The 27145-nt window shown below is 33.2% G+C and overlaps 1 protein-coding gene across 3 annotated transcripts in view; it reads left to right on the forward strand.

Annotated features, from left to right (window-relative positions):
* RERE (arginine-glutamic acid dipeptide repeats) overlaps positions 1-27145 on the forward strand; it is a 577800-nt gene that overhangs the window by 332581 nt on the left and 218074 nt on the right. For all 3 annotated transcript variants that reach the window (XM_051988633.1, XM_051988634.1, XM_051988635.1), the window contains 2 exons: positions 2428-2524; positions 13362-13466. In XM_051988633.1, coding sequence (XP_051844593.1) covers positions 2428-2524; positions 13362-13466 — 202 coding nt within the window. The remainder of the gene's footprint in view (positions 1-2427; positions 2525-13361; positions 13467-27145) is intronic.

Raw genomic sequence — 27145 nt, forward strand, 5'->3', positions numbered from 1 at the left:
TAAAATTTAGAAGAAACATGACATCTCATGTTAGATTTTTCTTTGAGTCATGAAGTGTTCAAATCATAGAAAGATACAACTTTTCATTATTCTTTGCAGTTTCATTTTAATCATTTATTCAGAACTGAGTCTGTAGTTTTAAAAATGTTTCTTAGTTTACTAAAAAAGGATAAAATTTGCAAATATATGAATAATTTTTAACATCTATATTTAGATACTATTGAAGTATACTTTTTCTGACATGTTTTCCCTCTTCCTTTGTCATCAAAGCATTTTCCCAGCCTTTGGTTCAAGTTTCTTTTAGAAATTTGGGTTTTTAGGAGGTAACTTTAGATGATCATACTTTTACTTTGAATAGCATATCAGTAGTCAGGAGCATCTAGAGAGGACATTTTTGAGGAACTGAATTTGAAATTTTGTAGCAGTGTGGGGAAAAGTATTTAGTAAGGCAAGGAAAATGTGCATGGAGAAGACCAGAAAAACATTTCTCTCTTTTAAAAAATTTCAATAGTATTTTATTTTTCCAATTACATATAAAGATGGTTTTCAACATTGATTATTGTAAAATTTTGGCTTCCAAAATTGTTTTCTACTTTCTTCTTTTACTTTTTCCTCCCCAAGACAGCAAGCAATCTGATATAGGTTATGCATAATCATTTTAAGCATATTTTCTTACTAGTCATGTGGTAAAAGAAAAATCATGAGGAAAAAAATGCAAACAGGAGCAGCAAAAAGGATGCAAATAGTATGTCTTGAACTGCATTCAGTCTCCATAGTTCTTTCTCCAGATGCAGATAGCCAAAAAAAATTTCTAAAGATACATCTTTTGTAAGTAAGAAATATGATAGTCAGAATTAGCCAAGAGGTTTTGTTACATTTTGATTGGTTACCCATTCCAAAGAAGTTCCAGTAGAAAATAGGGTATGTTAGCTAACTTACTTTCAACAGATAGTTAAAAAGTTAATAATCAGTAAGATGACCTTGTGGGCTTTTGGGACAGATTTCATTTATCAGATGCAGCTATTGTCTAAATGTAGATCTATGACTCCTTGGCTTGGGGATGATGAACTGACTCATTTTAATCAAATTAAAGTAGCTTGTCAGAAACAAATCAGACAAACTTCCATTGTTTTATTTTTTGGCGTTTATAGTTTTGTCACACTTTGATCAGAGTTTATGTAATTTTTCAGTGATCTTGTCACACTTTTTCTTTTTGTATCTGCTGCCTTTAGAATAAAATATATAAACTATTCAGCCTGAAATTTAATGCTTCCTGTAATATACCTTAAATTACCCTTTTCAGCTTTCCATCATTTCTCTTGATATATTTTCCATTGAAGTTGGACTGACTTGATCACTAGTGATTGTCTTTGTCTTGCAGTCCATCCATTTCTCTGCCAGCTTTAGTGTCCAACTAGCATTTTTCCTCCCATGATGCTCCCCTTCTACTTACCATTGGCTTTACAGTTTTAAGCTTTCTTCAGAGCATGGCTCATTTGCTCCCTCCAACTTTTCTTGACCTCTTTTCTTCCCCACATTAGCAGTTTCTGGAAAACACTTGATATTGTTTTATATACTCTTTAGATTTACTTTTTTACATGCTGTAACCCCATAATGGAATGTAAGGACAAGGATTGTAAAATGTCTTTGTTTTTCCAATTGTTAGCATAGGGTTTTTCACATAGATGGCACTTCATAAATGTGGTGAATGGAATTATTATTGCCATAAATCACCATGTGAAAGCAGTATGGCATAATTGATGTGAATGGATAAAGGAGCCAACCTTGGAATTGGGAAGACCTGAGTTCAAGTCAAGTCTTGGCTTCAAGTCAACTCCTTAGGTTGTATTTCTGTAAAGAGTTTGCCATTTTAGATCTTCATGGCTCTATTTAGCATGCCCTGACATTTTTAGAGCAAAAGACCCCTTCTAAAGGCTACCTGGGAAGTTTGTTTTTATTTGTTTTTTCCTATCCTTATTTTATTGTAAACTTTTTGGATGCCGGGTTTACCTTGTTTTTTAAATTTAATTTTATTTTTTTATTATCTCCAGTTAAATTATAAATTAACTTAGTACTTTCTTATTCTTCTGTTAATTAATTAATAGATTGAGTCTTACTTTGTAAACTAGGACACATTTCTAAGCATACCACTGGCAACTCTGTTTCACCATATATTACTTAAGTGGTTGATTTTCATTGGTGAAAGAAATTTCCACTTAGGGGTTTCTCATATTATTGAAGTCCTGGATCTTGATGCCCACCCTGTTCAAGTCACCATATTCTCTTATGTTTGTTCAAAATAAATTTGGGGATTATCAGTGATTTTTTTTTTTTTAAATGCTGGTAGATTGGAAGAGAAATTAAGGTGATTGGTTTAGGAAAGATGGATATTTTAAGAACCCCTATCTTATGTCCTTTTTCTAACAGATTCTGGACGAGAACTTGTCATTACAGACCCAGTTATCAAGAATCGAGAGCTCTTCATTTCCGATTATGTTGATACTTACCATGCTGCTGCCCTTCGGTAAGTGGCAGAATTTAGATGAAAGTCTCATATAAACTAAAAGACATTTAGTATGATGAAAAACATTGTCTACCTTGTTATCTTGTAGAAATGTTTAATACACTTGTTGTATTTAGTTATTTTAAGCATGTCAATAATAAATCAAGAACAAGTATTAATTTGGAAAGATGTGACTCCAAAATCCTGATGCTGACATCCTAATTCATATGTTATGTGCAAGAGATTGTTGCATTTCAACTTTGAGAGGCCCATTTTCCCTTCTAAATCAAAATTCTCCTCCTCCTTTTTCTTTCCTCTTTTTTTCATCTTCTACATATTATCTGACATTGTCTTTAAAATCTTAGCTCAGTTAAATTTATTAAGTTTTGAGTCTGAGGCCAATATATGAATCATAATTTGTAGAAATGTTTTAATCATTTGTGTTTTATGATCAACAGAAGTTAAAAAAAAACAAAACTTATTCTCCTAGATTTTGTATTTAAATGACATGCTTTGTACTTTGTATGGAAGGAGATAGATAATATTTTTCCCTCCAATAATGAAAGTATTTATGTTTTGGGAAATTGCCGCCTTTAGATTATCAATAGTGGAACGGATATTACTATATGTGGATGGAGTAATATCTCCAATACAGATGTTTAGATGATGTTTCATAGCAAGCATCTAGAGAAGATTTTTCTTACTTAAAGTAAAGCCATTTAAATGAAGGTTCTTACTGCAAGACAAATTAGCATTAATTTTTAATGTGGAAGGGAGTAAGAAATATTGAAGGTGGGGAAGAGAGCCTTTCCTTGGACTTAGAAGGCTTCAGAGAAATTTAGAAATTTTGTTTTTTAGAAATTTGTGATAGTCCTTCATCCATACTCTAGAGTGCTTTTTATGGATTAATAAAAATAATTTCTAACATACAGTTTGCAAATGGGAAAGATACAAGTTAATGAGAAATTTAATTGAATTAACTGAGCTAAGTTTTCATACTAACGTGACATAGAAATCAGATATGTAGAACCTGCCTTTCTTTCCCTCATTCTCCCTTTCTTTCCATTTCCTTCACTCCACCATTTCTATCCCAAACTCCATCATGAAATGATTTGGGCATTAAGATATTAGGTAGTTTAGATGTTTCTTGAAATAAATGTATGTTATGTGATAAGGCCAGTGTTTGGAGATCACAAAAATCTTTCATTTGCAAGCATTTAAAATTAATATTTAATCTGTATTTTATGATTATTTTGTTCTTCACTCTTCTGGGGTAATTTTTACTTCATTTCTAATACTTTTACAAATATCATTGATCTGGTTATATTGAAATATTTCAATCTGATTTTAACATAGTTTGCCTGGGCAAATTGGTTGAAGAATTTTAACATGATGTGGTTTTTCCTTCTCCCTTCACACTGCTTCTAGCTAGAGCTTTCAAATAGCATCAATATTTGAGGTCCAATTCTTGAGCAGGGGTTTAATTGGACAGTTTGAATTTTGTTGTTATTGATAGTGAATTTTGTGATGAAGATTTTTTTTGGCCATTTTAGTGGGGAAATTTTTTTTTTTTTTACAAAATTTATTTTTAAAGCTATTTTTGTTATTAAAATAAAATACAATTGTTAATGGCTATTTCCAACAAAATGTGGCTTTCAAATGATTAGTTATTTGATTTAATTGTGTTCCTGGGAAGACTTTATTTTAATTGAGTGATGCAGCTTTTTAGTCTTAGATAAGAATTATTTTAATCTTAAAGTCATCTTATTGCTGTCATCAGAAAAGAAGTAAATACCTTCTGGCCTCCTTTCTGAGGGTAATAAACCTCTGTTTATTCCTTCAATTTACTGCAAGATCATACTGAAAACTTCTTTACTTTGGAGAAAATTTCAGAATTTGGGGTCCATTAGGATATTCCTTAAGAGTTCCAGGTTCTACCAGGTCGTAATGAAATATTAGAGTGGGATTTCAGTGAATTAACCTTCACATTTCAAGTATTTGGTAATCTTGGTTCCACTAGAAAATCACTTTTTTCTAGAAGTACTAACCAAGAACAGCTTGGCCTGTAGCTTAGTAATTTTTTAACTCCTTCAACTTCTACTGCTATTATCATTTGTAAAATTTTATTGCTGATAATAGTGTCACAGAAGTTAACCTATTAAGGCCTCTCATGTGCTGTTGAATATTAGTAAAATATAATTTTATTGATTATTTAAGTCATGTCCAGCTCTTTCTCACCTTATATGTGATTTCCTTGGCAAAGATATTTGAGTATTTTGCCATTTTCTTCTCCAGTGTAAGGCAAAGTGATTTGCCTGGGATCACACAGTTAGTGAGTGTCTGAGGCTGGATTTGAAGTTGGGTCAATTCTGATTCCAGTGCTTTGTTTATTGTGCGACCAAGCTGTTTCTATGTAGAAATTCTAATAGCTTAGATTTCAATAAGAATTTATTGTTTATACAAACCTTCTCAGTTGTCTTATGGAAGAGTTCAGGTGAATAAAGTGAAACTCACTAGGTTTAAAAGAACTACCCAAAGTGTTAGCAGAAACTCTCAAAGCCAGGAGTCCATCCAAGTATTCTATCACAGATAATCATGACTGCTATTTCTTAGAAACTGATGATTTATAAGGCATTTTTAAATAAAATATTTAATTAATCTTTACAACATACTACCAACATAGATGCCATTATTGTCTTCAATTTATAAATGAGAGATTTGAGATTTAGAGAAGTTAAGTGCCTTGTCCAGTGATGAAGTAGTTGGTTATAATCTTATTATTGTTGGAGTGGACTTACCTTGAGTTTTCACACCATTTAGTCCTATAAAATGATAAGGTATAATAACTACCTCTAAAAAGAATCCTTTCACTCTAAATTCAGACATGGAACTATCACATGAATTTCATCAAGTTAATTTCATTGGCTGGATAATTGGTCTTATATTTCTTGCCACATTTTTCTTAGCTTTGGAGTTCTCATTTCTTCAGGATTCCTTAGAATGATGTTATTCTGTTATTATCATCACAGGATCCTAGATGTATTACAGACAACGATTATAGATGACCAACTAGGTCAACACCTTCATTTCATAAATGAGGAATTTAGGGAATTTGTGTGAGTTGCCTACTGTCATTCATAAAGTATAATCAAATGGAATTTAGGTCCTGACTCTAAATCTAGAGCCAGTTCTCCTCTTCTACATTTTTCTGTCACAGGATTTTATGTGCACATAATAATCATAGATTCAGAGTTTTAAAGGTCAACTAGACTTAACTCTTTCTTTTCTTTCTTTCTTTTTCTTTTCTTTCTTTTTTTTTTTTTTGATTTGGGATCTATTATCTAAGTAGATTACATAGCTTGCATGTAGTCAGGTAGATATTAAGAGTCATCAGGAAAATATGAACTTTGATCCTTTGACAATGGAACTAGTGCTCATTTATGTAACCATACTACTTCCTCCCCTTAATTTCAGGATTCAAAAGCAAAAAAAAAAAAAAAAAAAAACAACTATTGGTGAAACAATTCATTGTTTCCTTAGAACTTAGAGAACTTAAAGTTCCCAAGAACTTCAAGTATTAAAGAGGGAGGGGGAGGGAAGGGAAGAAGAGAGAGAGAATGTATACATAAACATAGTACATATACACATATGGAACCCTAGAACTTCATTATCTGTTTCTAGAGGTCAATTGAAAGATAAATTTGAAAAGCCGCTGAAAAATATGGGTTGAATCATAGGATAATAGATAGAGAATTGAAAGAACAGCAGTCCTCAAATCAAGGCTTCTCCTTTCTTATTGAGAGTGAGATTTTGGATGCTAATTATCCTTTGAGATTTGAGCATGCTGCCTTGTTCTCCTATAATGTCACTCTATATGTTAAACTTATTTTGGTGTCCACTTATTACTCGGCTCTCACTTGTGTCTTCAAAAAGCTGTAGCATGTTCATTGGCCACACTTTGGTAAATCATTTTGGCATATGAGCTAAACCAGATTGAGTATAGCCATATGGCTATAAGGCCATTAGTTAATTAGGAGAGTGTTCACCCAGAGCATGTGGAGAGTTCCTTTGATGGAATAAGCAGATGAGAAGAATTTGTTCAATGTTCATTCAGGCAACTGAAGTAAGCATTGTGGAGTACTTAGAGTTTGGTCAGACATTGACCAAGACATGGATCATCCTGTGGTCCTGACCTTTATTTTGCCACTGGACTTTGATGATTCTGGATAAAAGAGTGAGGCAAGGGAAATCACTGGGCAACTTTGCCTTAAGTAGCAACTCAAGCTATCACGCCATTAAGAGGTCATTGATCCTCCGAGAAAATTAAATAGTCCCCTATTATTTGCAAAGCTCTCTTGATGTCTCCTCCCCCTGTGGTTTTGGGCAAATCACTTCACACCTCCGAGTGTCAGGTTCCTCCTCTGTAAAATTAGAGGTATGAGCTAGATGGTCTCTAAGCCTCCTTGCTTGAGATCTATTGTCACTTTGATGGGATTTGAGAATACAAAAGGAAAGAAAGGAATAGTCTATGAAGAGTGAACTAAAGAGATCAATCAGTAAACATTTGTTAAGCACCTGCTGCTTGCCATTTGCTGGGCTGTCCCTAAAAAGGAACTGACAATAGGGAAACCACAGACAAACAGCTTTTTACAGAAATCCCATCTATGGGATAAACAAGACTTTCTTAACAGATGGAACTTGCCAGAATTTTAAAGGGCTGGGAAAGATTTCCTATAGAAGACTGAATATACTTGGAACTTAAGGGAAGTCATAGAAGCCAGGAGGTAAAGATGAGGAAGCAAAACATTTCAGGCTTAGTGGGCAACCAGGAAAAATACCTGGAGCTGAAAGATAGTGGGTTGCATTTGTTGAATGAGAAGCCAGTGATGCTGAGGATTGAGGGGTCTGTGTTAGGGAGCAAATAGTATGAAAACTGGAAAGACCAGAGGGAAGAGTTTATGAAGTTCTTTGAATAGAGTAATTTTGTATTTGATTGGGGAAGTAATAAATGAGATAATAGTAGAGTTTACTTAGTAAAGAGAGTGGCAAGATGGTACCTGAATTTTAGGAAAATCTTGTTAGTGATTGAGAAGGGGATGGGCTGAAGTGGGGAGGGACTTTGAGGCAGGCAGATCTACCCTCAGGTTATGGTAGTAATCAGGGTGGGAGTTAGAAAGGGCTTGTATCTGGCTGTTGATCCTGTCAGAGGAGAGAAAGGGGAGAGATGATGTAAAGGTGGAATTGACAGGCCTTGGCAATAATTTGGACGTGGGTGATGAGAGATAGCGAGGGATGCCTGCTAGGTTATGAGCCAGAGAGACTGCAAAGATAGAATGAAAGGGAGAATTTGGGGGAAGGACATGAATTTTATTTTATACATGTCTAATGTAAGATATCTAATAGACAAATAGTTGAGATATCTTAAAGACAGTTGGAGAAGCAAAATTGGTGGACAGTAGAATTAGGGCAGGATTAGTGGATTTGAGAATCATCAGAGTTATTTGCATAATAAGGTTAATTGCCTTTTGATAATGAGGGATGATAGTTACTTTAATGTACATATGTATTTAGTGCCTTCTGCAAGTTAAAATTTAGTGTTTGATAATATTTATAACAGATTATATTTCTTTGTTGTTCATTTACCAACTAGGTAAGCCAACTCTTTGAAATGGATATTGCCAGTATTTTTATCTTCATTTTGTAATGAGCATATTGAAAGAGGTGCTGATTTTTTCAATGAGCCACTAATCTAACAAGGATTAGTATTAAGTTTTGAGACATTCTCCTGATTCCCTATTATTTCTCCATTACTGTTGAGAGTACATCTAGGCTGTCTTCGAATCTTTCCTTTCTTTCTACTTAATATCTCTTCTATATGCCCCCTTCTCTTCTGTAGTCTGTTTTTATCTTGTTTGTACTCAGTTAGTGCATGTTATCTCCCTCTTCTGGGAGCTTCTTGTGGGCAAGGACTGTTTTGAATTTCTTTGTCTATTCATTAAGTTATTTATTTGTTTATGTACATACATGGACTTGGCATAGTGATTATATGTTTCATTTGGGGTACTACTTTTGTAAAAGTGAATTTTTAAAAATTTGGTTTTGTGGGTACATTTTTTATTTTTTGTCAGTTTCTAAAGTTAAAGGAGGAAGAAAAAATTTTTTATGACAGCTTTTTAAGAAATAATTATCTTTCGCAGCATTGAAGGCAGAAGATTTTTGTTTTTATGCAGTCAGCAAATTTTTCAACATTCAACGCTATGTGCCATGCCCTGTGCTGACAACTGCAGATAGAAACGAGAAACAAAAACAACTCCTCAGTCAAGAGATTTATGTTCTACCAAAGGAAATAACAAGTATATAAATGAATACAACAATAACATACATAATTGTCCAAATTAATTTTTAGGGATAAGAAAGGTAGCTTAGAGAATGGAGTCTTGAATGAAATTCATTCTGAAAAGCAAAGAAGGGCCCATTCTAAATATGGGCAAAACCCAATGTAGTGACCAAGATATAAGAGGGAATGTAATGTCCATCCTTTTATTAATAAAAATGTTTTATTAAAGACATGAAGGATTATTGTTTACCTGTATTGTCTTATTTGTCATCCTGTCTTGCTTTCAGGTTTGTTGACCTCCTAGATTGAATTTATTTCTGTGTTCGCATTTTTTGTGGATGAGAAGATTATTAGGCCATAATTAAAAATAATTTTTCATTATTTACTTGGATATAAGAAAAAGTAACAGTTTAAGAAATTTAATCCTAAATTATTATTTAGGGGAAAAAACTCTACCTCTGCTGTGTTGCTGAGCACCATACTTAATCCTCTAGTGTTATGAATGATAAGTTAGACATTTTTTTGATGAGAGTAAAACTTTATATGTCCTGAGTGAGCCCTGTACAATTATGCAAAATCACAACAAAAATGTCTTCCTTGATCTACAAACCCAAATGGTCTTGCATGGTCTTGCATCTCCTGGGAGCAAGATAAGCTTTCTTGGAGGAAGTTATGCCCCCCACCCCTTCACTCCACCCCTGCAAGATTTCACATTTATTTGAGACTTCCCTTAGACTCATGCAATAAGTCCTTCCCCCTGAGTGCTCCTTGAAGAACTGAATCTCACCCATTCCTGCCTAACCTCTTCTTTCGCACCCTCATTCCTCATCAGTTTCATTATGGAATTCCTGTCCCATTCTAATAAAAAGGAATTGAAATATACACAAGCATATTTTATATATAGTTTGTATTTAAACTAATTGCAACCCTGTATTTAATTCTCATTCCCTTTTTCCTGTGTGGACCCAGACTCCAATCAAACTTTCCTTTCTCACCTTTCCACTGTCCCACTCTGGAAGAGGGGTTGGGGGGAACAAAGGGAAAATTTGGAACAAAAGGTTTTGCAAGGCTCAATGTTGGAAAAATTACTCATGCATATATTTTGTCAATAAAAAGCTATAATAATAAAGAAAAAATATTCTTGAAATTATATAAATGTATATATGTATATATAAATAGAGAATAAGTTTTTTTCTCATTTTATCATAGCTTTTTATTGACAAAACATATGGTAATTTTTCAACATTGACTCTTGTAAAAACTTCTGTTCCAACTTTTTCCCTCCTTCCCTAGATGCCAGGTAATCCCTTACATATTAAATACGTTAAAGTATATGTTAAATCCAATATATGTATACATATTTATACAGTTATCTTGTTGCACAAGAAAAATTGGATTTAGAAAGAAGGTAAAAATAATCTGAGAAGAAAAACAAAAATGCAAGCAAACAATATCAGAGTGTAAATGCTATGTTGTGCTCCACACTCATTTCCCAGTGTTTTTCCCCTGGGTATATAGCTGTTCTGTTCATTAGTGATCAATTGGAACTGATTTGGATCCTCTCATTGTTGAAGATAGCCATTTGCATCAGAATTGATCCTCATATAGTATAGTTGTTGAAGTGAATAATGATCTCCACTTAGCATCAGTTCATGTAAGTCTCTCCAAGCATCCTGCTGGTCATTAAAATCATTTCTTTACAGACAACAAAGTTACATCTGTCTTAAAACTCTTCTTTTCCCCCTCCTTTCAGCTTGATGCTCCTTAGTCCAGATTCTTTCCTGTAAATACAGTCTCTCTGCCCAGTACTGATTACATTTTCACTCATTCCATTCATTTATTATTCAAGATGAAAAATTTGAAAGACTTCTTGCTAACCACTTCCATTCCATCAACTCAGTAAGTTCTTCTCTTTTGAGAATTACCCAATCAGGATCTTATGAACCAATCTCAGTTTTTGTAGCTGTTTTTAGCCCTCCTCTTTCAGTGTGTTTGGGTCCTGCCTCAGTGAACTGTAATCTTAATCTTCTCCTAAATACCCACTTTCATAATAGGAGAATTCTCCATATCTCTATCTCATCTTGCCATCTTGCCACCTATCTATCTTTTTATCCATCCATCCATCTATCCATCTATCTCTTCTGTTTTACTTCCCAGTTTCTCAGTTTACTCATTTTTCATGACCTACTTCTTTATAACTATACTCAGCATGGTCATACCTTTCATCTTTCTGTTACTTATAAATGTTCCACATCTCTCTTCATTAATTGTAAAATTTCTGTATTTATTTATAGAGTATATTTTTATTTCATCTTTCCCTTTGACTTGCATTTTCATCATTACTACTAATCCCTTCAATCCTTAGTTCTTTCCCAGGCTATCACCCTAAAACTGCCTGTAATCCCTTTTTACATTTTTTTTTTAATTCTATATATATTTAATTTTCTTAATTTAAAAATATGATTCTGAAAAGAGGTACAGAGACTTTAGTAGATAGCCAAAAGGGGTCCCTGACATAGACAAAAAAATCAAAAACACTTGGCAAAAGTGAAAAAAAATTAGGGCCTAGTAGATGTGGCAAGAAGTTGTCATATTTTAGTCAACACCTATTCCCATAAAAATATTCTCCTTAACAATAAATTTCTTGATAGTACAGGAACAATAGAGGGTTCTCTTCTCTTTGCTATGTTTATCTTCTTGCTGACCAATTTCCCTCGATGCTTTCTTCTTTTAAATCTCTTGCCCCCCTCTCCTTTTGCTGATTTTGCTCAGTCAAACCTTAGCCTTGACTTTTTTCTACTATCTATATAGCCTTTGTTCTTATTCATATGTTGCTAAATTAATCTGGAGAAAATTACAAAACCATGTGATTGGATCCACTTCAAATTTGTTTAAAAAATATGCCATTATCTCCTTATTCACCTCCCCCCCTTCACATCACCAGGTTCCCTTTCTCATTGGTGAGAAAACTCTCTTTCACCAGCAAACTCATCCTTTTCTCCAATCTCCAGTAAATGACACCCTTCATTATTTCTATTTACATCATTATTCAGTTGTTTCCCCTTTACTGACTACATCCTTAATGTCTGTAAACAAGCCTATCACTCCCCCATCCTCAACAAAACTCCCTTGATCATTCTTTACTTCTATCACTTGTTTTTCCTTTATTTTTGGCTAACCACCTTACAACCCTATCTATATTAGATCCCTTCAATTTGTTACCCACTGTCATCTTACCCCTCTATATTCTGGCTTCTGACTTTATCATGCAACTGCAACTGCTGTTTTCAATCTCTTAATTACCAAATCTAATATCCTTTTCTCAGTTCTTTGCATCCTTTGACTGTATTGATTACCCTTTTCTCCTTGATATTCTTTTCTAAGTTGTCAGGCCACTACTCTGTCCTTGCTTTCCTCCATTTTGACTACTCTTAATCTTTCTATCCTGCATCTCCATATAAGACATATCCACTAAAAGGGAACAGTTTCCAGTTCTCTGTTCTTGTCCCCCTTCTTTTTCTCTTATGTTATTTTGTCGGTTGATCTCATCAGGTTGCATGAATTAAATGATCATCTCTGTGATCTATCTCTTTGTATCATCTCTTGTGATCTTCAGTCTCACATTTCTAACTCCTGGAGGCCTAGAACCGGATATCCACCCAGAGATTTCAAATTCATGAACTCAATCCTGATTAAAATATAATATGGAAATGTTTAAAAATAAAATAAAATATGCAATAATTATAATATAGCATAGATAATATTAATTTTTGGTTTTCTTAGTCAATATTCAGGTCACAAATAACTTCTGTGTGATATCACTACTGTCCAAAACTGATCTTCCCCTCAAACCTTCCCTTCTTATTAATTTAACCCTGTTAGAAGCGAGTGCAAGGGATAATGTAAAAAAAAAATTACCCTGGCATGGATTCTGTCGATATAAAGTTATTATAAAATAAAATAAAATATATAATAAAAAAATAATAATTTAAACCTGTTATTATCAAAGCTATCACTATCCCCCAGTCAATCATCCATGCTCACAACTATGGTGTCATCTTTGTGTCTTCACTCTTAATTGACACTTCCAATGTATTTTGTTTAAATCTATCTCTGAAGTCTCCTCCACTCCATTCAATTTTCCTTTAAACTTTCAAGTTGATTTTCCTAAACCCTCATGAGTGCTCATTGAGCAGTAGAGCCAGAGTCTGACAGCTAGACCAGTCTCTCCTAGACCTCCCATTGATTGGCTGTGACTTTGGGCAAGTCCCTTCTGCCACTCAGGCTGCTCTTTTAGGATGACCTCTGACATCCTTTTTTAACATTCTGGACTCTGAATATGCCTATTAGATGTGATGGGATGTGATTAAGGAGAAGGGTTAGTTATAGGTTTGTTTTTTATTTGTTTATTTATTTTTACTTTCTCCTGAAGCACCCTTTATGGAAATTAGCATGATTTTGATTTGTAATTTTTTTTAACAACAATTTATATGATACCTTTTTTTTCTTCTTAATTTTCAGAGGAAAGTGTAATATCTCCCATTTTTCTGATATATTTGCCGCCAGAGAATTTAAAGCTCGTGTGGATTCATTTTTCTATATTTTGGGCTACAATCCAGAGACAAGGTAAGTAAATTAACTTTTTGTTTTTAAACCAACTTATTTAAATTTAGATCAGTTTTCAATAAATATAATCGCCACTATAATTGAAGTTTATGTGAGAAGCTAGTGGCTCATTGCTAGGAATGAAATGTGATACTAAGGATGGGGAAGGGAACAGATTCTGATATTTGTTTGGCTATACCTAAATGAATAAGACAGTAAAGAGTATACAAAGTACAGAAAAATTATACACTACAAAGATGGTATTTAAAACAACTTTTTTATTGTGAGTTAGAGTCAACAATATATTGTCTTAAAGGAGGCTCTGCAGTGAAACTTTATTCCTTTCCTATCATAATGCAGGAAATAGCTCTATTTCTTCTGGTAATGTTAGGAGCTCATCAGCTTCCTTAATTTTTACTGATGAATTTGTATGTTTTCATCAGTTCTAACTCTTTCAAAGGTATGTTTGGGATCTGATTTAGGTCAGATTAATGAATTCTTAAGTGACCTTGAAATACATTAGCAAGAAGAGTAATGTGGCCCCAAATCTCTTACTTTGGCATTTTTTGATTTGAGTCTATGTAGGACAAAGTTCATATGACTGTAGTCTTTGATAAAATTGAAAAACAAGGGCTGTTCTTGATTATGGAAGGTCTGGAATGCCAATTGGACTTTTCCTAGAGTGTAGGACTACTGAATGATTTTTAGCAGAGAAGTGATTTCAGTAAATCTGGATAAATATTTATCTGTGAATTGTGAGAAGAATTAATTAGAATGGCACAAAGAGGCACTAATTGGGAGACTATTTTTATGTTTAAGTGCGTAACAGTAAAGGGCTCTATATTAGATAAACATCCATAGAAAGATAATGGTTGAGATTGACTTGATGGAGTTTCACTTAGTAACGGCATATAAACTGGTCTGTTTTGACCAACAGTATACATTGTTAGTTGTAACACTTACCTAACTTCTGAAGGCACTAATCTAGGTAAATGAAAAGAAACTTGATTAAAGGATTACTCAATTAAAAATAACAAAAACAACTACTAACAGATATATAGAATTTGTATATCTGAATTTGTACTATCTGAAATGATTTTTACTAATATTATTTCATTTGATCCTTATCACAACTCAAGTTGGTAGGTGCTGTTACCACCCCTGTTTTATAGATTAGGTAAATTGAAGCATACTGAGGCGATTTGACCAGGTTCACACAGCAAACTAGTAGATGACTGAGATTGTTGAACTCAAGCCTTCCTGACTTCAGCTCTAGGGCGCTGTGTACTGTATCACTTAGTACAAATGAGCAAATAATCTTTTGCGTTCTTTAAGCATTATTTTCTATTTAATAATTTCTGTTTAATATTTCTAATGAGCAATATTAAATTAATATTTAATCTAAGCAAGATAGGATATTTTGTCAGCATTAATCCTGGTTTTATTTTTGCTGTTTGTTTTTGTGTGCATTCCCCACTCCCCCCACTGAGATTACTAAGATATATATCATTCAGTAGTCGTACATTTTAGGAAAAGTCCAATTGGCATTCCAGACCTTCCATAATCAAGAACAGTCCTTGTTTTTAAGTTTTATCAAAGTCTACAGTCATATGAACTTTGTCCTACATAGACTCAAATCAAAAAATGCCAAAGTAAGAGATTTTGGGCCACATTACTCTTAAACTTCCTTGTTTGGATCTTCAACCTCAACAGATAAAAAGAAGCATGTCATTTATAGCATTCCCAGCAGCAATACTCTTTCATAGTGCAGATATTGTCCTGATTCTCTTTTAGAGTTGAAGAGGTGTTGGATAATTGTGGCAGAGCTAGTGCCATAATGGATAACTTCTTTTCTTATCAGCAGACATACCTTTTGCAGCTTCTTATTAGAAAAGCATCACCTGATGCCTTTATTTTTATTTAAAAAACATGTCAGGTACACCTTACCAAGAAACCAGGCAGAGGGGTGGATATTTGACTGGTTATATTCATAGGAGCCTCATGGTTTTAACATCTTTATTTCTGGGTGTTCTTTCCAGCATGCCATTCATATTTGCTAGGTACACACAGATTCACACACAACATTAGAAAATTCATCCCAGAATCTAGGACTTTATATTCACTTATCTAATTGGTAAACTGTTATTGCTAACTGGCTAACCAAAGGCAGGCAGCTAGGTGATGCAATGGATGAAGCATTGGACATGCATCAGGAAGGTTCAATTTCCTGAGAAGAAATCTGACTTATAGACATTTATTAACTGACCAAGTCACTGATCCTGTTTGCCTCAGTTTCCTCGTCTGTAAAATGAACTAGAAAAGCAAATGACAAACCTCTCCTGTATTTCTGTCAAGAAAACACCAGATGGAATCAAGAGAGTCAGATCCAGACTAATATGACTGTACAACAACTCAATGCAGTCCTTTTTTATTCTTCTCTAATAAATTCCATGTCTCATTTTCCACAGAAAACTATATGAAGTGTTCTACTCTTCGTTTTCCCTCTTTTAAGCTGAATATTTTTGGTTTTTATTTACTGAGGAAAACATACTCTTTCACATGAATGTTCTCTTCTCATTCTTTTCATTGAAAATTATGTATCATTAGCCATATACCCTCCTTTCCCTTAGTCTGTGGTAGATTTTCTGCTTTCTAAGAATAGCATCCTTTTCTAATTTCTCTTTTGACAACTTCATCTCATCCCTTCTTGCCTTCTGTATATTATATCTACAATCCTCTACTTTCTATATCCTGTCTTCAGCCTCTCACTATCAAATAACTTCTCACTACTTTCATTCAGTCAGTTGTGCTTACTGTGTTCCATGCACTTTGTCCCATACTTTGGGACTCATCCCTGGGGTTACAAAAAAATGCAAAAAGCATTCTCTTTTCTCAGGAGTGCACTGTCTAATGGAGAAGATGCCATGCAAAAAGCTATGTATAAAAGATTTATATAATATAAGTTGGGGATAATCTCAGGAAGATTGAAACAGGGCCAGTACCTTTGGAAAGTATTGCAGTTTTAGTTGAAAGTTCTATAAATTGCCCAGATACTTGGGGGCCTTTTTTCCCCCTTCCCTTTAAAAAGTTGGTATTCAACTTGACATACTTCTTATATTAAGGGGAATAGTTTTAAAATGCTAACTTCAAACATTGATGCCAAAAGCATTGTTTTTCCAAACTCTTATTTCCGGTAGCTAATTTCCATTTAAAAATAATATTTTGGTTCCCAATAGGTAATAGTGAATATTTTCAAGTGAAATGTGCTATTTACTTTTGATGAGGGCAGAATGAGAAACACAAACAGTGTTGGAATTTTGGATCACTCAATGAAGAAAGGAGAAATTTTTTTCCTGCTCTAGACTGTGTTACTCTCTTGAACATACTATGGGTCAGTTGTATTCTTCTGATTATTGCATGGCATTTTTGGTGATGGGCCTAGGTGTCTATGACTTTCCTTTTCTTACTGTAGTTGTGACTATTACATTTATAATCTTTATAGTGGGAAAGAGGGAGTGCGAAATAGGTGTTTCTTTGTAATGGGTTGAATGTTTTCTTTCATCTTTTGGATTTAAAATTAATTCCTCTGATTCTCTCAACTAGAAGATAAAGTCATGTTTTGGTTTCTTTTTGATACACTCTCAGGGGCATGATTTGTTTTGTAAAATACCAGACCAAATATAATACAAAGAATATATTGGAACAATATTTGGTAGTTGAAAGAGTGAGTCCAAGAGGTAAAAGAAATTTTTGAGTGAAATGCTAGCCTGAATGTTGAACACTTTATCCATTTGGACTATTACTTTGGAAATATTTGCTTTTCATTTGCTGTAGTTTACCTTTGCTAAGTGCACTGGTCTGTTTCATGATTGTTTCTCCTGTCTTCACGATAATGAAATTAAAAGTCTTCCTTTGTTGGAAGTATCTAAAACAAAATATGTATAAAAATGGCAATAGAATTCTGCTCTTTGGTATTATGTACCAAAGCAAATTTGAATCTGTAATATTTTATAAAAACACATGGAAATTAAAGATATAATTATAGTCATTTGTACTTTCTTTTTTTCTCAAAAGTATTTAGTAAATGTTGATTTTGTACCCTAAGCACTTGAACCAATTTTGTGCTGGTGATCCTGTGTAGTAATCTTAGAGTTGCCATATTTGTTTCTATATTTTTTGTATGAGGCTTTACAGTCAAAAATTCTTAATGTAACTAAGATAATAAAGAATATTAAATGGATATGCATTTTTAAAAACACCAATTATAGTGTTCAATTAAACCAGTGGATAAACTACATTTTAGAATTATTTTTTTCAAATTAAACTATTCCTACTATTATCCATTCTCATTGAACAGATTTTAAAAAGAAACCCTTAAATATAAAGCCATGAGACTTACGTGAACTGATGCTAAGTGAAATGAGCAGAACCAGGAGATCATTGTATACCTCAACAATGATACTGTTTGAGGATGTATTCTAATGGAATTCAGTTTCAGTTGATCAAGGATGGACAGAAGCAGCTACAGCCAAAGAAAGAACACTGGGAAATGAATATAAACTTCTTACATTTTTGCTTTTCTTCCCGGGTTTTTTATACCTTCTGAATCCATTTCTCCCTATGCAACAAGAGAACTGTTTGGTTCTGCACACAAATATTATATCTAGGATATACTGTAATCTATTTAACATGTAAAGGACTGGGGGAGAGGGTGGAGGGAGGGAGGGGAAAAATCAGAACAGAAGTGAGTGCAAGAGATAATGCTGTAAAAAATTACCTTGGCATGGGTTCTGTCAATAAAAAGTCATTCAAAAAAACAAACAAATAAATAAATAAATAAAGCCATAGTCCATTAGACAACATCTACATATTTTCTATGTCTCAAAACTTAGGAATCTCTATATTTTTAAGTTCACCTCTCTGGAAAGAGGTGAATGGCTTATTCCATTCTCATTCTTTTCGATTAGTTTGTCATGGCATTAATCAAAATTCTTAAATTTTTCAAATTTTTTCTGTCATTTTTATAATGATGCAAATTATTCTAGTTTTTGTCTCTTTGTGTCAGTTAAGAAAGATCTTAACTTTCTTCTGAAATTATTTGTTTCATCTGATTACATTGCTATATTATGATTTGTTTAGTGATTCTTCAGTAGGAGTTTAATTTCCAATTTAATTTTCAAATTTCCAAATAATTCATTTCCAAAATAAATATATTTAGCTATATATAGCTTCTGTACAGATGTGGGAAAATTGGGACACTAATTCTTTGTTGATGAAGTTGTAAACTGACCTACCTATCCTGGAGAGCTATTTGGAACTATTCACAAAGTGCTCTAAAACTCTTTGATATAGCAGTATCAGTACAGGGTCTGTATCCCCAAAAGATTATAAAAGAGGGAAAAGGATTCACATATGCAAAAATGTTTATAGCAATTTTTTTTATGGTGCCAAGGATTTGGAAATTGAGGGGATAGCCATCAGTTGGGGAATGGCTTACTAAATTTATGGCATAGGAATGTAATGAAATATTATTCTATAAAAAATGATGAGCATGCTGATTGCAGAAAAGGCTGGAAAGATTTATATGAACTGATACTGAATGAAGTGAGTGGAATCAGGATTACATTGTATACAGTGATAGCAAGGTTGTGTAATGATCGACCTTTGATCGAGTTAGCTCTTCTTGGCAATGTAGAGATCTAAGCCAATTCCATTAGACTTGGCATAGAAAATGTCATCTACTTCATGAGAAAGATTTGTGGAGACTGAATGTCAATAGGAACATACTATTTTCCCCTTTTTTTTGGTTTCTTTTTCTTTTACATGTTTTTTTTTTTTTTTAGCTTTTTTGTTCTAGTTTTTCTTTTACATGACTAATATTGAAATGTTTAAAAATATTTTACCACAATCGCCCACAACTACTCTAAAGGATTTATGATGAAAGATCACCCAGAAAAGGAACTGATTTTGTCTGAATACTATCTCTCTCTTGATTTTTAACTTAATTTTTCTTGAGGTTTTAAATTTCATTAGGGTGGGAGATCTATGTTTTCTTTCACAACTTGACTTTTATGGAGACATTTTGTATAACTTCACATTTAGTTTCTTAATTATGGATGGGGGGCGGTAAGGGAGATAACCTTGAACTCAAAAATCTTAAAAACATGTAAAAAAAATTTGCTTTGAATGTAACTGGGGAAAAATACTAAAGAGATGAAATTTTAAAGCATTGTACAAATTTAATCTATATCATATTGCTTTGCTTGTTCTCTTGAGAAAGGGGGGGAATAAAGGATGAAAGGAGAAAAAAAATTTGGAACTCAGAATCTTACAAAAATATATGTTGAAAATTATCTTACATGTAATTGGGGAAAAAAGAATGACTTTGAACAAATAAATTGTTTTCACTATTATTTAAGTATCCCAATTAACTATTAAAACCTTATAAATCGATGCAACAAAACAGAAAAATTTGTAATTTCAGTAAGTAAATTATCTTTGAAGCAAATACTAAAAATTTATTGAACACTAATCTTAAGAAATGTGTATTTCAATGAACAAATCATAGAAATATTTGCATTTTTAGGGGGAAATGTATATTTCTAAAAGACTTTCATCAATAGAAGATAGGAGATCAACAAAGAGGGGATGCAACTCCCAAATTAGAAAATGAACAAAATTAAAAATCCCAATTAAACACCAAAATAGAAATCCAAAAGAAAAGGTTAGCACAATTTAAAGCAGAATATTCATTAAAATAATAAAGAAAAAACCATGAGCTATTTTAAAAAAGGAACAGTAACAAAATAGATAAACCATAAGCTAGTTGACTTTTTAAACAAAGAAAACCAAATTACCAATGAAAATGAAAAAGATGAATTTACAGGCAATTAAGTAATAAGAGCAATGATTAGGTAGCTTTGGTCAACTCTATGCTGATAAACTTAGTAATCCAAATGAAATAAGTGAATATTTACAAAAATATAACTATTTCAGGGAAACAGCATTGGAAATGGACTACAACCTACAATTAAAATCCCCAAATAAAAAAATATCCAGATCAGATGTATGTACTAATGAATTCTAGTAATTTCTTTTCTTTTTTTTTTTCATTTTCGCTGAGGCATTTGGGGTTAAGTGACTTGCCCAGGGTCATACAGCTAGGCAGTGTTAAGTGTCTGAGACCATATTTGAACTCAGGACCTCCTGACTTCAGGGCTGGTGCTCTATCCCCTATGCCATCTAGCTGTCCCTGAATTTTAAATTTTAAAAGAAAATTCCAAAACTACATAAGCCATTAAAAAATTAGGTAAAGAAAGTTTCCTACCAAATTCCTTGATATTTCAGGATCATATGGTCCTGAAACTTAAAGCGGGTTTAGTGAAAACATTAGAAGTAAAACTGTATCCACAGTGACTATTGATTCAAGAATTTTTTAATATTAGAAGACTACAGCAGTCTATCCCAGTAGATATACTGTGAGCAGGTTGCATTTATACCAGAATGCAAGATTGATTCAATATTTACTATAAAGTATAATCAATCATATTAATAGTAACAAAAATCATGATTATTTCAAGAAAAATAATTAAGATTAATTCTAGAAAAATCTTTTGACAAAAAATTAGTAAGCATTGGAGTAAAAGGAGCTTTCCTTAAATGATAAGTAGTACCCAAACCAAGAACTAGCATCATCTGTAATAGGGATAAGCTACAAATTTTTCTAGGAACATTAGAAATGAAACATGAATGTCTATTATATTCACTACTATTGAATGTTGAAACATTTAGGCTAGTTATCTCAATAAAAGAAGAAAAAGGAATTAAACTAATAATCATGGAATAGAATAAGCATTTGTTTCATTTTATATATTATTTCCTTTTGACAGATCAAAGGACTTGTTGAAAGTCCAAGGAGGCACATTACTTAACTGGTTTAGAATCATAAGATGGAAATTCTTTGAAGATTGTGCAGTCCCCTTTTTTTGAAGTAAGATGAGTTCCAGTTAAAGTATAGGACATACATAAAGTATAGGACATCCAGTCAGTTAGTATCAGACCTGAAACAACAGTTCTGCTCTTCTTGACTTATAATCTTGTTCTCTTTTATAATATTTTCCTACTAATTTTGTCTAATCTTCGTAGTGAATGCTGGTGCTTGGGTCAATACTCAACTCTTAACCTTGAATTTTGAATTTTCCCTATAATATTCTTTCTATATGTGCTTACTCATTTACTTTCTTAGTTCATATATACTTTTTATGCAGCCATGATGTTAAAATTTATTGTCTGATTATAAAAAATTGGGGGAAATATTCACAGATTTCTCCCTATTCACATAAAAACTTTAAAAAAAATTTTTTTTGCTGAGACAATTGGTGTTAAGTGACTTGCCCAGGATCACATATCCAGGAAGATTTGAACTCAGGTCCTCCTAACTTAGGATTGGTGTTCTGTCTACTACACCAACTAGTTGCCCTACATAATACTTTTTGATAATGCTTCCTTTTCCTGCTCATAAGAATGATTTATATCTTTTAGAATTGTTTTCTTGAGAAAGTCTTCTTGGACTTATTTCTCCTACAATTTTGTATCATGATAGCTTTCATAAACTTGCCTAGAATCTTTTGAAAGCTTTTCTTCCTGAATTTGTGTTTTATGCCAGCCTGGATCTTTCTGCTGTCACAAATTGAAAGGTGGAAGGATCATTTCGAGGCATGCTCCCTCACCTTACCCCTGCCCCCGCCAAGCTCCTATCATTTCTCCTTTAGCAACTAGTTTTCATTTTGTTGACAGATATCAGTTCCAGAATACAATTTCCATTGGGTGGTTCCTCCTTTTAAAAGAGGAAATTATCTGCAATCTAAGACAAGAAATTATTAATGTTTTACTTTTGTCCCATTATCAGAAATAAAGATAGTTGAAGTCTGTAGAGGGCTGGAACTCTGGAGAATTATACTTGAAACAATACTTGAAGCAGGGTGTTAACTCAGGGAAACTGATGAGATGATGGTTTTCTAGTTCACATATATATTCAGTACTTAGTCTGGTGATGTAATGGTTCTCTAGTTCACACATACATAGTGTACTATAATTCTGTAATCATACCAAAGTATATAAGGACTGAGAGGACTAGAAATGAGACATTCCATTTTTGACCATTCTCCAAGTGACTCTCCTGTTTTCTTCACTCCTCCATTAAGACCAAGGACTTAGTCTTGTCCCGAGGTCCAGAAACCTCTCTGGTCCCAGAGAGCTAGTTCCGATGATATATTTTGGCCCCCCTAACTTGGGGGCTCTAGAAAGCACATTATAGAGGTCCCTCATCATTTCTGTATTATGCATTCATGAGAAATTGTAATCACTTTTCTGAAATCATAATTTATTCCTTCTTTCTGTTTCTGTTCTTGCTTTCTTTAGTATACTACCATTTCTGCCTGCATTGGTTTGTTTCCGATCTTATCCACACCTCCCCATTCTTTTTCTTAGATTTCTTTGCATAAGTATATTTTTTTGATTTAAAAAAAAAATTTAATTGAGAGCATCACCATACTTTTCTCCAGATCCCTCTCTTCTCTCCTCCCACAGAATTATCACATATTATGGATAGTATTTCTTAAAAGACAAAAAGTAGGTATAAAGAAGGAAAAAAGGCACTGTTGTGTCCAGAATAGCTCTCTGGAGAATCTCAGTCTTAGAAGAGGAGTGAAGAGTGGGCCTCACATGGACAGGCAAACAGATAATTCCTTTTTCCCAAATTCTCTCAGCCATATATACCCTAATATCCTTATATAACCAAAGCAATACTGCGCATATGCTAACAATGTACTATGTATGCAGGATCACATGAATAACTTGCTATTGTGTGTAGATGACTCTTTGCTACCTGGCATCACTCTGCTTTAGTCACAACACAAGTTGTCACTGCCACTGACTTCTCAGGAAGGCTGAGAGCCCTTAAGGGAGATGGGGAACTGAACCAGACATTGTCAGCAGATTCCCTTTGGACTGAAGGGTCTTGTTCCTCAACCAGAGTTCTCCCACTGACTGTGGCCTCTATACCATTGAGTGATTGATTCATGAAAAATATATGCAATGCTCTGTAAAAGGATAGCATGGGGCAGTAGCTCTACGTATTCTTGCTTGTATTTTAGTAATTTTGTAGCACCTCAGATTTTTGGCTGTTATTCTTTTCATTTACATTGTAATCATAATAAATTGTTTTCTTGTTTAGGCATACTTAACTGAGGAGTAGTCAGTACATATAGATATACTTCTTGGAATTTATTCTTTCTCATTTCTTAATAGCATGGTCATATTAAACCATTACAATCTTGTACCATAGACTTTTAGGTATTTCTCAATCATTGGGTATCTACATTATTTTCAATTTTTTGATATCTCAAAAAATGCTGCTATAAATGTTTTGGTATATGAAGCTTTTTTTAAAAAACTTGATTTTTTTTTTTTTTGAATGCAAACTTAGAAATGCAATCTCTGTGCATGAATCTAAGAATGGTCAATTTATTAATTAGTCAATTTAGTAAAATTGCTAAACATTCTTTCTAACAATAATTATATAGATGAACATTGTCAGCAGCAATTTCATAAGTGCTTATTTTTTCATAAGTCTTTCTATTATTGACTATTTCCATCTTTTCCCTTCTTTCGACAATTTGTAGAAGATGCATTAATGTTATGAGTTCAAATGTTGGGTTCTTATTCTTCTTTAAAATATTAAAAGTTCTCTCTGGGTGCCTTCCCTGGAATCAGGATTTTGTCGGTCCCTGTTTGGGCGCCAAAATGTGGTGAGCTTCTTCTTCTCAAAACACCGCCAGGTGATAAAAGTTCAGATCTTTTATTATCTCCAATATAGCTCGGTTAGCTTAGAGGCCTATCTCTCTCTGCTTGGTTCCAAGAACTCTTGCCGCTTTGTCCTTTGCTTCCGCCTCTGCTTTCTTCAGCCTCCAGCCAGCTCCACTCTTCATGTCATTCCAGTGAAATCTGACTGAGAGTCTCTGTCTGTTTCTGAGCTTTTTCTTCTCAAAACGCAGCCAGGTGATAAAAGTTCAGATCTTTTATTATCTCCAATATAGCCCGGTTACCTTAGAGGCTTATCTCTCTGCTTGGTTCCAAGAGCTCTCTCCGAATGTCGCCAAATCCAAAGGTCTGGTCCTTCAGCCTCTGCCTCTGCTTTCTTCAGCCTCCAGCCAGCTCCACTCTTCATGTCATTCCGGTGAAATCTGACCGAGAGCCTCTGTCTGTTTCTTTTATCCAAGAGGGAGGAATTGTGAGATACGAGAAAGAGGGATTATGGGTTTTCTCCCATAGTGCTCTCTGGCCCAAAGAGCTTCAAGGGAGGTGTGAACTCACAAAAGTACAAAGTTTACTTTGTGAAGCTGGCATACTTGTGAACTCTAATGAGTAAAGGTGCAAACACAAACATTGTACTAATTAGTTCTACTTAGTATCTTGTTTCAGGTTCTGGCCCAAAACATCTTCTTGTTAGATTAGATCAACTCTAATTAGTTAGCAGTTTGTAAAGATTCTAACACATTAACACCTGAGGGTTGTTTTGACTTAAATTTTTCTTTTTAAGTAGTATCATTTCAGCCTGTTTGAAAGATTTGAAGTTTTTTTTTTTTATTTTACAGTTCTCTAATTATTAGTGATTGAGAACATTTAAAAAATATAACTTCATAACTTTCATTTCTTTTTCTCAACACCGTTGACTGTTTTGAAATGACTCTTATAAATGTGGCTCAGTTTCCTATATATTTGGAAAATGAAACTTTTGTCAAAGAAAGTTGCTGCAAAATTCTTCCTCTAACTTCCTGTTTTCCTTTTAATTTTAGTTGTACTGGAAGTCTGTTTATGTGTTTTAAACATATATATTTCTTGTTTTATGCAAATTTGAATTTTGATCATGCAAAAGCCTGGCTCTGGTTTTTGGCAGTCTCTAGAAGGGCAGCAGCTCAGTTCCTGCCCCTAGAGCTGCTCTCGCTAGGGGGTGTGAGATAGACTCGCTCAGACACTCAAACCACTCTGGTTGCAGAAGTTCTGGGGAGGGGCAGCAAGAACTGGCAAATCAAAATTACCTATTTTTTTGGTTAGTGATCCTCTCTGCCTCTTGTTTGCTCATAAATCTTGCCAAATTTAATATATTTCATGCTCTTAATTTGTTTATGATATCACTATGTGAAAATTATGTACTGATTTTGACTGTCTTTGTCGATGTTGTAAAATATTGTTCTGTATTTGTTTAGTTCTTGACATACTCCTTCGCTATTTTCCTACTAGTTTTGGTCAAATAGTGAGTCTTTGCCCCATTCTTCGTTTATCAAACATTAGATTATTGTGGTCATTTACTTCTATATATTTAATGTATTTCATTGATCTTCTACTCTAATTTTTTTTATCCAATATCAGATTGTTTTGATGATCACTTTTTTATACAGAAAAATTTTTTCACTAAAAATAACTGTGGACTGTATGAAATCTACCTGCAATGAGATTTTCTGATTCTTTGAGGTCTGGTACCTCAAGGAGATTTTGCCTCCTTTTTTCATGTTTTTTTTTTTTTTTTTAATTTTTTAATTTAAATTTTTTTTTTATTCATTCATTTGATATTCTTGACCTGTCTTTGTTCTTTGTTTTATTGTTGTTTTTTAGCTTTAAAAGAACAATTCTTTGACAGTTTAATATGGCTGTGGATAAATCAATCAAATTAGATAGTATTGTTACTTTTATTATATTGATTTGGCCTACCTATGAGCAATTAATATTTATTTCTTCAGTTGTTTCAATTTGTCTTTATTCATTTATTTATTTATTTATTTATTCATTCATTCATTTATTTTGTGATTATGTTCATATAGGTACTGCCTATGTTTTTACAGCTCAACTAGTAAATAATTTATTTGGTTTGCAACTATTTTAAGTAGTATTTATCTTTGTATCTTTTCCTGCTGGGATTTATTGGTAATATGTGGAAATGCTGATGGTTTGTGTGAGTTTATTTTATATCCTGCAATTTTGCTAAAAAATAGACTAGTTTTTAAATTTGGATTCTCTAAGGTTCTCTGTAAATTATTTTATTTGTTTCTAATTCCTTTAATTTCTTTTTTTTGTTGTTGTTTTATTGCTATTGTTAGAATTTCTATAATGACATTGAATAATAATGACAATAGGTGTACTTGGTTCATCTCTGATTTTAATGAGAGGCTTCTAGTTTAACCTCATTACAGATAATACTTACTTGATTTAGAAAGATGATACTTATTGGTTAACACAAAGGTCCATTTATTCCTATACTTTTCTAGTGTTTTTAATTTGAATGGGTATTCTTTTTTTGTCATTATGTTATTTTTTCTCATTTTTGTACACACACACAAAAAGCTTTTGCATCTATTGATGTAATTATATGATTTTTTTTTTAATACTAATATGATCAATTATCTTTATAATCATCCTAATATTGAACTAGCCAGGAATTTATGGTACAAATCCAAGCTCTTTATAGTGTATTATTTTTGTGACATATTACTGTAATCTTGCTAATATGTTATTTTAAAATTTTGTATCTTTATTCATTAGGGAAATTGCTCTAGAGCAACCCTTCTTAACTGTTTGGTCATGACCCTACATGGGGTCACATAACTGAATGTGGAAGGGTGTCAAATTATGATTTATTATCAGCA

The sequence above is a fragment of the Antechinus flavipes genome, chromosome 3, assembly GCF_016432865.1.
Source record: "Antechinus flavipes isolate AdamAnt ecotype Samford, QLD, Australia chromosome 3, AdamAnt_v2, whole genome shotgun sequence".
In the NCBI taxonomy this organism is placed as follows: domain Eukaryota; kingdom Metazoa; phylum Chordata; class Mammalia; order Dasyuromorphia; family Dasyuridae; genus Antechinus; species Antechinus flavipes.